Source organism: Camelina sativa, chromosome 10 (assembly GCF_000633955.1).
Source record: "Camelina sativa cultivar DH55 chromosome 10, Cs, whole genome shotgun sequence".
Taxonomy (NCBI): Eukaryota; Viridiplantae; Streptophyta; class Magnoliopsida; order Brassicales; family Brassicaceae; genus Camelina; species Camelina sativa.
In genome coordinates this window covers 19,863,340-19,877,467 of record NC_025694.1, presented here as the reverse complement: position 1 = coordinate 19,877,467, position 14,128 = coordinate 19,863,340, and the positions used below count along the sequence as shown (strand labels likewise).

At 32.4% G+C, this 14,128-nt stretch overlaps 4 protein-coding genes and 1 pseudogene across 4 annotated transcripts; 3 read left to right on the top strand and 2 right to left on the bottom strand.

Moving 5' to 3' along the window:
- LOC104720532 lies at positions 233-1,111 on the top strand. The gene is made up of 4 exons (XM_010438424.2): positions 233-358; positions 447-487; positions 773-841; positions 1,103-1,111. Exons 1-4 carry the CDS (start codon positions 241-243, stop codon positions 1,109-1,111), a joined length of 237 nt encoding a protein of 78 aa, XP_010436726.1. The 5' UTR covers positions 233-240.
- On the top strand, positions 1,209-2,052 carry LOC104719390. The gene is made up of 3 exons (XM_010437312.2): positions 1,209-1,334; positions 1,423-1,463; positions 1,749-2,052. The coding sequence occupies exons 1-3, from the start codon at positions 1,217-1,219 to the stop codon at positions 1,872-1,874; spliced, it is 285 nt and encodes a 94-aa protein (XP_010435614.1). The 5' UTR covers positions 1,209-1,216; the 3' UTR covers positions 1,875-2,052.
- Positions 2,827-4,515, bottom strand: LOC104719389 (protein C2-DOMAIN ABA-RELATED 1). Its single transcript, XM_010437311.2, has 3 exons — positions 4,320-4,515; positions 3,453-3,548; positions 2,827-3,365 (listed from the first exon to the last, which is right to left on the bottom strand). The coding sequence occupies exons 1-3, from the start codon at positions 4,428-4,430 to the stop codon at positions 3,066-3,068; spliced, it is 507 nt and encodes a 168-aa protein (XP_010435613.1). The 5' UTR covers positions 4,431-4,515; the 3' UTR covers positions 2,827-3,065.
- Positions 8,446-9,298, top strand: LOC104719388. Its single transcript, XM_010437310.2, has 2 exons — positions 8,446-8,940; positions 9,039-9,298. The coding sequence occupies exons 1-2, from the start codon at positions 8,691-8,693 to the stop codon at positions 9,221-9,223; spliced, it is 435 nt and encodes a 144-aa protein (XP_010435612.1). The 5' UTR covers positions 8,446-8,690; the 3' UTR covers positions 9,224-9,298.
- LOC109126883 lies at positions 10,190-11,502 on the bottom strand (annotated as a pseudogene).

Sequence of the window (14,128 nt, the reverse complement as noted above, 5' to 3'; positions counted from 1 at the left end):
CATCGTTATTGTAAATTTGTGAACTTGGTGAGAATTACGAATCCATCGTTCTTTTTTTTGAAGTCTTGATTTTTAGATTCTGGGTATGAGCTTATTAGAGTTCTTAGTTGTATTTTGATGTTTTAGAACATATAGTTTAATTTTTAGATTACATTGATGGAGATATCAAGCTTAAAGATGTTTACATTACTTTAATTTGTTTGCTTTTTTGGGTGTCTTTGTGTTAAAAAAGGTTCTGTAATGAAGAAATCTCGAGAAAGTGGTTTCTTGTTCTGTGGTTTGTGTGGCAATATGGTGGTCTTGAAATCAACCAAGTGTGCAGAATGTCCACTTTGCAAAACAACGAGAAATGCTAAAGGTATCCATGAGTTTCTCTCTTTATAATTTATATCATCATAATCGAAACAGTTTTTGTTTCTTGTGCTTTGATCTTTCGTTGTTTTCAGATATCATTGACAAGAACATAGCTTACACAGTTTCTGTTGAGGTATGTTTTTTTGCTACATCACATAATTTGTATGTTATTCATAAGTTGTGTTGTGTAAATTTGGTTTATGTTTCACAGAGTTGTGATGATCTCTATGCTCTTGGTTTGTCTTAGTCCATTATTAATTAGGCTATGAACACACGCACACATACAAAAAATGAAAAAAAAATCATTTCCTGCTATGTAATTAGTTTCAGGCATGAACATTGGACACTGTTTTATTTTTTTGCAAGAACATTGTATCATAAACATTATTATACAACTCATGCTCTTTGCTTACTACAGGATATCAGAAGAGAATTAGGAATATCTCTGTTTGGTGAAAAGGCGCAGGAAGACGTAGAGCTGCTACAGGTTTGTAATAAGATAACAGTTCTCACACGTTTTTTTTTCTCAATANTATCGGCATATCAATCTCGGTACAGTTTTGAATCTTTTAGCTGGGATTTGCAGTTCCAATTCCATATATGGTAGAAACTCTTTTTGTTACATCGTTATTGTAAATTTGTGAACTTGGTGAGAATTACGAATCCATCGTTCTTTTTTTTGAAGTCTTGATTTTTAGATTCTGGGTATGAGCTTATTAGAGTTCTTAGTTGTATTTTGATGTTTTAGAACATATAGTTTAATTTTTAGATTACATTGATGGAGATATCAAGCTTAAAGATGTTTACATTACTTTAATTTGTTTGCTTTTTTGGGTGTCTTTGTGTTAAAAAAGGTTCTGTAATGAAGAAATCTCGAGAAAGTGGTTTCTTGTTCTGTGGTTTGTGTGGCAATATGGTGGTCTTGAAATCAACCAAGTGTGCAGAATGTCCACTTTGCAAAACAACGAGAAATGCTAAAGGTATCCATGAGTTTCTCTCTTTATAATTTATATCATCATAATCGAAACAGTTTTTGTTTCTTGTGCTTTGATCTTTCGTTGTTTTCAGATATCATTGACAAGAACATAGCTTACACAGTTTCTGTTGAGGTATGTTTTTTTGCTACATCACATAATTTGTATGTTATTCATAAGCTGTGTTGTGTAAATTTGGTTTATGTTTCACAGAGTTGTGATGATCTCTATGCTCTTGGTTTGTCTTAGTCCATTATTAATTAGGCTATGAACACACGCACACATACAAAAAATGAAAAAAAAATCATTTCCTGCTATGTAATTAGTTTCAGGCATGAACATTGGACACTGTTTTATTTTTTTGCAAGAACATTGTATCATAAACATTATTATACAACTCATGCTCTTTGCTTACTACAGGATATCAGAAGAGAATTAGGAATATCTCTGTTTGGTGAAAAGGCGCAGGAAGACGTAGAGCTGCTACAGGTTTGTAATAAGATAACAGTTCTCACACGTTTTTTTTTCTCAATACATGGCTTGTGATGTTGATGGATGATTCGTCTCTTTGCAGATCAAAAAGGCGTGAGAGAAATGCCAGCACCCAGAGCTTGTATACACAACCAGACAGGTATAAGTTTTAGATTCTTTGTTTCAAGTTCTTGTCTTCTTTAATTCAACTTCAACGACAATTTAAGTGAAGCTTTTGGTTCATTTCTGCTATTTGTCAGTATAGTCTTATTGGCTTCAATTCTCTACTAACTCACGATGCAGCAAAGCAGTTCCTTGCCTCCTGTTACAAGGATATTACCAAGTATAACTCTCTAGTGGTTTTGAAATTCATTTAGTCGAGTCTTATATAATTCTTTGGATTCATGTGTTACCATCTTCATTTGTTGTTTATGGTTCTACTTGTTTTGCTATATTGATGTTAATCCGCATAAGGAGTCTCAATGTTCTAGACATCACATTATTCAAATGCATAGTTGTTACATAGTTGCATATTTGTTGTTCATGGCATAGGTACGGTCGTATGGAGCTTGGTGGAGGAGAAGAACATGCCCGTGGGCATGCCCGTTAGTCCGTAAAGCTAAGCGGAGCGGGCATGGGCATTGATACGTCGCCCGCCGCCTGTGGCGGACCTGTCCGCGGTGGATCACTGAAAAGACGGGACCGTGATGGACAGTCTGTTTGGGCGCGGGCATGCCCGTTTGACATCCCTAGCTGTTTCAAATGCAATGTGCTTTTTTTTTATACTGAAAACGTTATAATTTGAAAACTAGCAAAATAAGAGACGATAAAAACAGGGTCCTCAGTCAAGTCAGAGCGCTGCAGAGTGAAACCCAGCGAGAGTAGAGTTTTTGACCACCAAATTTGTATATTAACATTGTAGATGAAGTTTGTTACATGAAATAATGAAAACATAAATCATTTCACCAATTCTTCTTCTTCTTCTTCCTCAAGCTTTTCTCCTCTGTTTTCTATCTATAATTGGTACTACGCTAACAAGATGGGAAATTTATGGAGATATCCAAATGTTACACTTGCTCCTCATGGACTTCAAACACTTTTTAAAAATCAAATAAGAAATTAAATAACAAATAAAAAGAGTTTTATTACACAAGCCAGTTTGAGATTTCTTTCATTGACCAATTTTAAACTGCAACGTAGTTCTAGTTTCTAACCATATATGCACGCACAGGGGACTAAGGATTGAATCGATGATACGATTTTGACCTATATACCCCTTGCACCGGGGACATTGACCCACTCAAGCTGTATCTCCACCTCTCCGCACTCCACGTGCTGGAGTCTAAGGAACATATTCTGAACAATCTTGTCTTGGTTCCACACAATGTGGCTCTCTTCAGACAAACAGTTTTTTCTACTCGGCTCTATCTTCCTTATTATGGTACCACTGGGAAGTCCTGGTCCGAGCTGATGGCAGAATTTAATAGCTTCAATATATGGACCAATGTGAAACTCGGCTTCTCCCATCTTGTCATCCGCGGAGAACACGTCATAGTCGTAAACCGTCTGTATCATAATAAGTACAACCACTTAAACATTTTGTTTCAACAATCACAATGCTAAAATAAATGTAAGGATCGATCAGTCACTTACGAGTTTAACCGGGAGATTCGGATCAGTCACGGAAAGTGTCAATAAGTCGTTCCACTCGGGGTTTACACTGTGTTTCACCACACGTGTTTTCAGCTTCTGTATACATCACCAAGCATAAGATTAGGGACTAAATCATAAAGTAAAGAATCAATAACTATCAAACAGGCATAAATACGCACATAAGAAAAAAACTAGCAAATGTTTTTGGTTGATCTGAAGGTAAGTCAAAAGGCAACAACTCGAATTATCATTTCTACCATGTCGTTGTCGAACCAGAGGGGATTGATGTTGATAGCAGTAGAAAAATTGATGGCTTAGAATTAAAAGTCACATGTATGAGGACCACTAATACGAAAAAAAAAAAAAAAGAGGCAAAAGTCTTCTTTTCAACTTTTATTGATGCAAAATTTTCAATTATATAACTCAACTCTAGAAGAGAAGATATCAACTGGTTATTAATTTGGACTAAGTTTAAGACACCAAAAATAGTACAGACATATACCAAGAAGTGACTTCACATTAGCTATGTGATGTGAAGTAACATATATTAGGTTAGGTATAACTATAACTATACTATAAGATGTCAACCCTCCAAATTAAATTTGCCGACAACCAAAATCCTAATTATTTCAAAACCTAAAATCTCAGTTCTTGATGGTTTTGTTTTAGATCTAACAAAAAAAGAATTAATCATCCACTCTCAAATCACAAAAGACCTGATTGAGTTTCACTACACAGATCACTATCCCTTTTACATAGAACACCAACAGTTCAAGAAACGCATCAGATGCAATTACTTTGAAAACAGATTTGGCCAAAAATGGAAGAGAATAAAAAATTTTGGGATTTGAGGATGTTTTAGTTTACCTGTTTACCAAAGTGGACAACGATGTAAGGATCACTGCTAGAGATATCTCTAATGGCGAGATTCACACCTCTCTTCACATGAATTCTCAGAAGACCCATTAGATTCTCCATTCTTTTTTCTCTCTTTTTTTTTTTTTTGGTTTGAGTTTTTATGAAACTGTGACTTTGAAGGAATTTGGAAAGCTATGATGTGGCTTTGGTCTTATTTTATACACAGCATAAAAGACGGATTAATCTTTTTCTTTTTCGTTTTTTCAACGAAAAATATATTTATATTCTACGTACCTCGAGCCACCTCTTCTCTTGTCTTCTTTTGTGGACTAGTTAAGTCATGGTAAGAAGCTACGTAGTAAAGTGATTCCATTCACAACCACTTGCACAAAGTTCTTTTTAATACAAGTTTTGGACACATTTTTCACATTTAATTCTTCACATGTGTTTTTCGTTTTTTTATTGTAAATATTTGTACACTTTGTCTTCTATAAATTGTAATGTTTTCAATTTTAATTTCGAAAATTAAGGAAATTTTTTGATAACTTAGGTATTTTGATTTGGTGATGATGGATTAAATATTTACCTGCTATAATTAAATATTCTTTGTCGTATTTGATTGACCGAGTCTCTCTTAATTATTTCGTCTTGATTATGCATCTAATTAGAAAGTTATTTGATTACGCCATCTCTCACGCCAAAATTTGGATTTGATTACCAAATTAGAGTTTTGTGCATTATTCATGTAAGATGACTCGGATCAGGTCGGGTCAACTCTTTGTGTTTTTTTCTTAAACTACAAACGGAGGTACATGTATTTGACTTTGATTTGTATGATTTAAGCTTATTTGACTTTACCATTTTATGATTTCTCAAAAAATAATAACTGTATTTGTATTTTCTAAAATTATTGTTCTTATTAAACAAAAACAAAATAAATTATTCTTCGTTCAAAGAACAAAATTTAAATTCATAACTTTGTGATTTAGTCTTTGGCAATACCTATACAGTGATAACAATTACAAATTGTGTGGCTATTTGACTTCGATCACCGTTTCTATATGATTTAAGCTCATTTGACTAAACCATTTTATAAGTTCTGAAATAAATATTGTATTTGTATTTTACACAAAATCATCGTTCTTATCAAACAAAACAACATATATAAACTAATTCTTCGTTCAAACAAGGATTAAAATAAATGCAACTTGGTGATTTATTCTTTTGAAAATTCTTATACACAAATAACAATTAGAATTTATCGGTACATATATAGTCGTCTTTGTTTTTCTGAATTTATATTATTTGTGATTTCCACCCACGCAGATTGTCTCTGATCTCTGATTGCTCCCACCTCTTCCATTTCATTCTTAACGTTCACGGGTCCACTCTCTTCCTCTCTTAGCTTCCTTCTATATCGTCTCCCCCCAGGTCTCTTCTCCTCTGTTACATCAGGATTTGTTATGGTTTCCAACTCAAAACTAATTGGTAATGAGTAAAGAGACCTTAACCCTATATATATTATTCAAGTCCCTTCACATCTATCAGATGTAGGATCTTTTCTCTACATGCTCCTTCGAGATGATGGCTTTTCGACCTATTAATCTCGACGGAATCCACACGCCCTCTCGAGATGATGACTTTTCAAGCCATTAATCTCGACAGAATCCATCACGCCCCCTCGAGATAATGCTCTTTTTTTAGTTATCTCGATGGAATTGGGTCTTGCTTTGGACCATCAATTAATGGATGATCGGATCTCTATCCGGGCCGGACTAATTAATGGTCCAGCGTATGTAGACTCTGATACTATGTTAGATTAAGGTTTGTTATGGGTTTTCAACTCAAAACCAATTAGTAACAAGTGGAAAAATCCTAACCTTATATATATTACTGAAGTCCTTTGACACGAGAGAATCTTTTCCCCACATCCTCTCTTAGCTCAGAATATAATGTAAAATTTACAAGTTACATTGGCCTTGTAAGGTTTATGAAAAAGTTGGCCGCCTGGCATCGATAATATTATGTTATTTTCTCTTTCGGAGCCTTCCACGTTCGTTGGTTCAAGTCGAGTCTATTAACTAAGGCCACTATAGCAAACCACGTGTAATCTCTTGAAGTATTTCCTATGTGTCCTTTTTTATTGGACAAACACATACTTCATTTCATTTAAACAATGTTAACTACTAGCACTCTTACAAGAGGTTGGTAGAGAAGATAGGTAAATAATACGACTGGAGTACCATATATCAGAATTAAGAACAAGGTTTGTTACAAGTAAATAGGAAAACAAAATTTTATTTAAAAAAAAATCTTAATTTTTAAAAGAAAAGATAGCTACGTTTACCGTATATATAACAGACAAAAAGTAATATTATATATTTAAATATAGTACGATATATGTGTTATAAAACATTGTAATATAACAATTTATATAGGGAAAAATGTTACTAAAATCCCCAACTTTCAATTTTGGGATGTTTTAATCACTAACTTTTAAAATGTCATTTTAATCACAAACTTTTTGTTGACTTGACCATAAAATAGCAAAGTTCTGTTGACCTCGCCATTTTAGGCACGACGTTTATTAAATCCCTAATCTTAGAAAGAAAAACCCAAATTCTCTTTATAATACCAAAATCTCTTCTACAATCTCTCTATTCCGATGAGTTTAAGTTCAAGCTTTGACACATCTGGTTGCATCGGTGAGTGTGGTGTGTCATTGATGGTATATAGAAAATTTAGGGTTTTCTTTCTAGGGTTATGAATTTATGAAATTGGAATCAATTTGGAGATTTAGTATCTTCAATTTGGTAAACGATGTTGTTTTTGGTGTTAAAAACGTAGTTGTTTATGCTAATCAGTAGCAGAAAACATGCAATTTACTTTGTTTTTTGAACTTTAACAAAGAATAAACAATGTGCCTAAAACGACGAAGTCAACAAAACTTTGCTATTTTATGGTTAAATCAACGGAAAGTTTGTGATTAAAATGATATCTTAAAAGTTGGTGATTAAAACATCCCAAATTTAAAAGTTGGGGATTTTTTTTTACATTTTTCCCCATTTATATATGCTATTAAAGAAAACCCTACAATAATATCAACCTAAAAACGCTATCGTATATAATCCTCTATTATAGCGTTTTTTTTAATAGCATTCATGAAACACTATAATAATTATATCATAGCATTAATTGTCTGTTATTAATACTGATATTTGTATTGTCTCTTAAATACAGTTATCGAGAACTCCTTCACGATAATATTTTTCGACGCTGGTGAAGGTGAAAATAGTTGGCGTCAGGATTTAACCTCGAGTTTATCAATCAATTTTGTTTTCACCTTTACTTTTTTTTACAAAGTATAAAGTATGAAATATATATACGATCAAAATTCAAAATAGAAAAGAAAACCAGATAACCTATGAGTTATCATTAACCGACACTAATAATATATATCGTGCACCACAATTAATTTGATTTGGACACCGAACAAACCTGTCCCGCGATACCGTTATCCAATCGTACCATGCCATTTCATAAAAAATGATCAGTACATTTTATTAATATTTGTTGTTACTTAATGTATTTCTCCATTGATTCGAATTATGTACTTAAATGTATTAATATCACCTGTTTCTTAATTATATTTTGCCTAATAATGCATAAATATTTGCGACCTAAATCCAAATATGTAAAGATTAAGAGTCATTTTGAGAAAGTTAAAAGGAGCCTAATCTCCACCCATAATTTGGTTATACACCAAACTGATCCACATTTATCTATAATAATGAAACATTTAGCTTACATGTTACTACTACTTTCTAAATTCTAGTTGCCATTATTGATTTTTTGCATGGGAGGAAATGTTGACTGATTCTTTCACTAAACTCTCCATCACATTAATTGTAGAAATGATATAAAAAAACAATGTTTTGTAGTGGAATAGAGATTCCACATTTCCACTCATCTCTCTGCCTCACCATCGGTGATGCTTCCACATTTGAACCAACAAGCTACTAGCATTAGATTCTCAATTTTTCTATAAGCACAGATATATATAATAAACTAAACTACTCACCAGTAACCATCAATTTAATAACAAATTTAGACTCCCTTTAGTGGTTCTTCACATTTTTATGAATAACCCCCATAAATAGAAAATTTGTGGCCTTGACGGAGAAGCTTTCTATACTATCGTGTTGGAACCTTGATATGAATGCAAGCATATTATAAGGTTCTTCTTAATCGAGTACCAATGGATGAAACTCATAACATGTACTTACCTTTTATGATGTCCTTCTTATCTTCCTTTGTGCCTCTATAAAACGCAAGCAAGAAGCAAGTGAGTTTCATTCTTCTTCATTGGTCTATACTACAATGAAGAAGGAGATGAATAGAATTGCGAATGTAAAAGGAGTGATGAAAGGGAAGAACAACAAGTTGTTGTTGGTGAGTGTGAATGTTCTTGGAAGTGTTGGTCCTATAAGGTTTTTGGCCAACGAAGAAGATGAAGTTTCAACTGTTATCAACACAACTTTGAAAGCCTATGCTCGTCAAGGCAGGATCCCGGTTCTAGGGTTTGATGTCGATAACTTTATTTTCTACTCCATTAATGCCGGATTCAACAGTATTTCTACCGCACTCTTTACTTGTTTTCCGGAGTCACGTGAATTCTCGATTGATTTAACTTTATTTTTTAATTGTTTATCATTGTTTTGGTGTTAGCTTTGCATCCAGAGGAGAAGATAGGTTCAATGGATGTAACAAATTTCTTGATGTGCAAGAAAGAGTCACGGCCGTTGGCAAAAGTAGAAGGAATAAGAGAGAGTAAAGCTCGGATAGGCCATGGATGGAAAACTCGTCTTCTTCGGTCCATATTAGGAAAAATTCTATACAATTTACAAATTTAACTTTATACGACTCTGAAGTATTATAGACAATATTATCAATGTGATGTGATGTGGACGATTATTGTATCCTAACGTAAAGACATATACCAAAAAAATATTTGTGTGTTATTTAAAAACTTGCAAAATATTAAATCGTACCTTTCTTTATCTTCTTATTTATCGAGCATTTCCTTGGAAAATTACATATCGAGCTAAAACAGTTGACCATATACATCAACCATTGACCATCAATTAAAGCCACCACAATTTCAAAATGCAACGCCAATTTATCCATCGCAATATCAAACCATCATATGTCCTATATGACATGTTTTAAAAAAAAATACATTACCATTTTATAGTATTTTTAACATAATTATTCTTATTCGGATGAACGCACTGAGAGAAAACCTGGTTAGATTTATTTTGGATCCTGTGTTTTAATCTTGGCTTTTCGTTACAAAAGATCATGATCGTTGATTTAGCGGGTTTCAAATTTCTTTCGGAGAAACTTGCAAGTTGAAATAACCCGATTGGATTTATTTCAGATCCTTTTGTTTTAATCCACTATAATCCTTTTGCTTCAGATTTTCACTCTCTCTCGTCCAATTATGTTTCACTTTCTTTGTCATGAAACAGACCCATCATTATGCTCTGTACGAAAAGATAAATGGATTTTTACAAGAGCAGATTCTAACACGAAATGGTCTGTCTTCTCTTTTCTCTTAAATGTTTTTGGAATCTTGTTATTTAGAAGTTCGGCTCATATAGTTTCAGACTTTCAGGTTAAACTAAACTCAAAAGCCTGCTTTGGTCTATGCACTAAACTTATGCAATAAATTTTGATCTCTAATTATATGGTCTATGCTAGTCATTTCCTACTTAAAGCTAGTCCTTGCATGTGTAATTAAAACCAAGCTTGATTGTAATCATTGGAAACAATCCACAAATCCTTTTTTTGCTGTTTCTATGCCAAAACAGTCTTTATTATGAGAACCGTCTTATGAGGAATTTTATAATAACAACAACAATAGCGATTATCATCAGAACCAAAAGAAAAATGCAGCACAAACAACAACGCATTGTCAAAATAAAATTATCCGTAACAGGAAAGCCATGACCATGCCAGCAACCTCCAGCATCGGCTCCACATCGGTAGCAAAAATTATGTCCACATCTGCCAGTTATCAAGTAACTTGTGTTGAAACAAAAAAAAATTCATAATCAATGAAATCCAAAAAAGTACTATATGTGAGAATTAGAGATGATGATACATACCTACAAATTACACTGACGCATCCATGAGCAAGTTCAATCATGTGTTTACATTTTCTGCATTGACGCCACAATTTCTCATTTGCTAGATCTTTTAGCATTCCATCGTATTCTGTAGGATTTGGATGTAGCCACTTGTACTGGTCGCACGACAAGTTATTATGCCAAGGAACTTTGCAGTTGATGCAAAAGGGTTCACCGCATTTTACACAGCAACTCCTAACTCCAATAAGTTTAAAAAGATTGGTTTCCGAGATTAAAGTCGAGCACCTCGGATTTGGACAGTAAACTCTTTTCGTTACAGGAATCTTATCTTCTTGGATCCTTTTGCCCCACATCTTTTTTAGTTTAGGTGTCAAAAGGTTGACACAAGATCTATAAGTCAACATAGATTTGCATTGATAACCAGGACATGTCATTAGGCTTCCCATGGCTAGTCTCACCTCTATATGACTTTTCACACATTTAGAACAAAACATATGACCACATTCAAACATTAATGTCATCGTTCAAACAGATATTGCAAGTCTCTTTCTCATCAGGCATATCTATGATGATCTCTGAAGAGTTTGATTCTATTGCAATCTAATCATGATTGGTGTAATCGTTCATACTTATATTGCAAGTCTCTTTCTGAGCAGGCATACCTGTGATGATTTCGGAAGAGATTGCTTCTATTGCAAGTTCGTATACAAAATTAGCTTGATTTAGGTCATCTGCTGCTCGCACTAGGGTGCCTCCTTCCGCCGTAATATATGAAGATTTTTTTCTTAGGAGACGGTATACATTGACTCGATTATATAAATCGAGCTAATATATTATTTCTATTTTTATCTAAACGGGAAAAATAAATAGAAATAGGAATCTTAATATATGGAAGTAAAGAATCCCTATGTAATAAAGAATCCCTATGTAATAAAAAGCGGTATACACGGCATTTTTTTGTAATCAATACAATAACAGATGGAGTGTTTCTTTTCAGCACTTGACATCTCAGCCTCAACTTTCAACTTGGTATTGACCATCTATTAAAATCATTAGCCAATAATATTATAACAAATAATACAGATCAGTCTTTTTTTTTCCATGTCACATAATTATCTCGATTTATTGTTCTTCCCAGTTTGAGCGATGCGTTTAGCTTTCAATTTTTTGATCCGCCACACGCACTTGTGAACCTCAAACTGGTAAATTGAAGGGAGGATTTAGGTAGCAGCGTTGAGAGAGAGAGACGCATCATTGAGGTTTGATTCAGGGATTTAGTTCTTGATGAAACGTTTTGGAGGCTGCTTTGGTCTTGTGCTCTTGCCGTTGTTTACAACAGAAAGCTCCATACTTTGGCCTGATACGTAAGAGATTAGAGATTCATAAGATCCTACATTCACCACTACAACAAAAAAAATGTTAAGATTTTTTTCTTCATATATATTTCCACAGCTTAGGTTAAACAAAATTTGATTCCTTTACTAATCTAATCGAAGGAGGAAAAAAGTTAGGTCTTTGATCAGTATACGTTGAAATCAAACACAAACCTTGACGAAGAAGATGAAGAAAATGGAATATGTTCCGATTTTGCGTGCCGGAGAGAGAGAGAGACCAAACAAGTCAATATAATGAAAGGGTTTAGGGTCTAACCAGTGTTATAAACCAAATTCACTTTATTTTATATTCTAACCGGTTATCTACAATTGAAACTATGTAGTTTGGTTTTTTTTTTCTCTTTTTTTTTTGTGTGTGTGTGGCTAATGTTGCAAATTAGAGACAACACTATTTGGGGAAAGAAGACAAGTCACTATAATGTAAATGCGTTGTTGTTGTTGTTGTATGTGAACGAAATGCATAGACACATCACACATATGTCATTGTCAACAACTTAACATTGACAAATTATATGATTAAAGAGCCAAGATGGACAAATTTACAGATATTTTACATATAAATGAGTCTATAATAGTATTATTAATTCATGTTTAAGGTTTTAACGGCCCATCAATACAATAAACTAGGATGTATTGCTCTCTTCTTCTTCTAATACATCGGCTTCAACATTGAAGTTGGTGTTGACACTTTAGAAAAAATCAGCAGTCTATCAAATTAAAACAATTCATACAGGTCAACAGCCTAGGGAAGTTGGGTTTGAAGTGTTTTGGTAATGAGAAGTGTTAATGGACCGCATGATTGATCAAAACTCAAATAAAGAAGTATGTTGTGTTAGTCATAATAGCTTCTATTTTGCTATCTAGCACATATGCAAATTTTGGAGTGAGATTTACGGCTCATCAAGTAAAATTATAGCTACGGGAAAAAATTTCTAAAGATAATAGTAATTAAAAGAGTTGTTGGGTATAATCTGGATCCTGTCAAGGTAATTTGCTGAATCACCATAAATTTCTTAAAAAAAGAATACAAATTTGAAGTAAAAGTAAATTTTTCTGGAGAGGTATGGTGTTTTCTTTGGACAACATAATCATTTTTGTTATAACATATTTTGTCTTTAAACTTATTTGGTTGTTTATATAATCATGTTTCCAGTTATTACGTTATCAATATGATTTTTACGGAAAAAATCATTTTTTTCAAAAATCTCGATACAAAACAAATAACTCAAGCCAACTTAAAATATATATATATATATATTTAAATCTTTATAATGATAAATATATATTAATTCAGTTATTTACAATATTAATTATTAACTAAAATAAAAGTAAAAATAAGTAATTTGTGACGGAACTTAGTTGACTCATATTTTGATTTTCTTTATGGATCAGACTTAAAACATTGTTTCAAATAATAAAATAAGATTTTTGTTGTTTTCTTAAAGTAAAATAAAATTTTCACTAAAAGAAGATACAAGAAAGGAAATTCATAATCTTGTATTTTTGCTAAGAGGATATCATTCAAGTGGTTACCTTATAAATATTAAAATGCATAAAGTATACAAAAAAAATTTGAGCAAAATTAGAATACTAAATTCCACTATTTACAAGATTTAAATCTTATTTATCTTAATCTACAACTAATTATTAAAAATAGTCTTCATACCAACAAGTTCAATTAAGAAAAAATTACAAACAACATATAATAAAATACAACAAAATAATAATAAAAAAGAAAAAAAATCAACCCCGCGGCGTAGCGCGGGTACTATCCTAGTCTATATAAAATTTATAAGTTGGTTACAAAAAACATTATAAATTAATTGGTCAATCCGTGGACTATATGAATACACTTAAGAATATTCCAAAAAATCTTCTTAAAGAGAATATTCCAATGATTTATAAAATTTTCTAAATAAAATCTTTAGTATTTCATGTATTATTACAAAATATATACTGTTAGGCATAAAAATATACTTTTAGGCGTAAAAAGGAATAAAATCTTGGCAATTTATCACACTTAATCGTGATTTCCGAGATCTTATTGTGTAGTTGAAAATAAAATCTTACCTAAGCACGGGTCATATTAAAAAACTTTCAGCAAACATTTTTCAAAAATTAAAATAAAAACAAACAACAAACATAATCATTTCTCATACATAAAATTACAAAATTAACAATATAAAACTTACAAAATATGTGTTTTTTTCAAGCATTATATTTAACATATGATTTAATTGCATAATGTTTTATCCAAAAAAACTTTTAAAAA

Excerpts from the sequence above, each read along its gene's own strand:
- LOC104719390 (XM_010437312.2), top strand. The coding sequence starts at position 1,217 with ATGAAGAAATCTCGAGAAAGTGGTTTCTTGTTCTGTGGTTTGTGTGGC. Across the intron at positions 1,335-1,422 it reads AACAACGAGAAATGCTAAAG|ATATCATTGACAAGAACATA; the intron begins GTATCCATGAGT and ends CGTTGTTTTCAG. Across the intron at positions 1,464-1,748 it reads CTTACACAGTTTCTGTTGAG|GATATCAGAAGAGAATTAGG; the intron begins GTATGTTTTTTT and ends TGCTTACTACAG.
- LOC104720532 (XM_010438424.2), top strand. The coding sequence starts at position 241 with ATGAAGAAATCTCGAGAAAGTGGTTTCTTGTTCTGTGGTTTGTGTGGC. Across the intron at positions 359-446 it reads AACAACGAGAAATGCTAAAG|ATATCATTGACAAGAACATA; the intron begins GTATCCATGAGT and ends CGTTGTTTTCAG. Across the intron at positions 488-772 it reads CTTACACAGTTTCTGTTGAG|GATATCAGAAGAGAATTAGG; the intron begins GTATGTTTTTTT and ends TGCTTACTACAG.
- LOC104719388 (XM_010437310.2), top strand. The coding sequence starts at position 8,691 with ATGAAGAAGGAGATGAATAGAATTGCGAATGTAAAAGGAGTGATGAAA. Across the intron at positions 8,941-9,038 it reads CATTAATGCCGGATTCAACA|CTTTGCATCCAGAGGAGAAG; the intron begins GTATTTCTACCG and ends TTTTGGTGTTAG.
- LOC104719389 (XM_010437311.2), bottom strand. The coding sequence starts at position 4,430 with ATGGAGAATCTAATGGGTCTTCTGAGAATTCATGTGAAGAGAGGTGTG. Across the intron at positions 3,549-4,319 it reads TTGTCCACTTTGGTAAACAG|AAGCTGAAAACACGTGTGGT; the intron begins GTAAACTAAAAC and ends TGATGTATACAG. Across the intron at positions 3,366-3,452 it reads CGAATCTCCCGGTTAAACTC|ACGGTTTACGACTATGACGT; the intron begins GTAAGTGACTGA and ends ATTATGATACAG.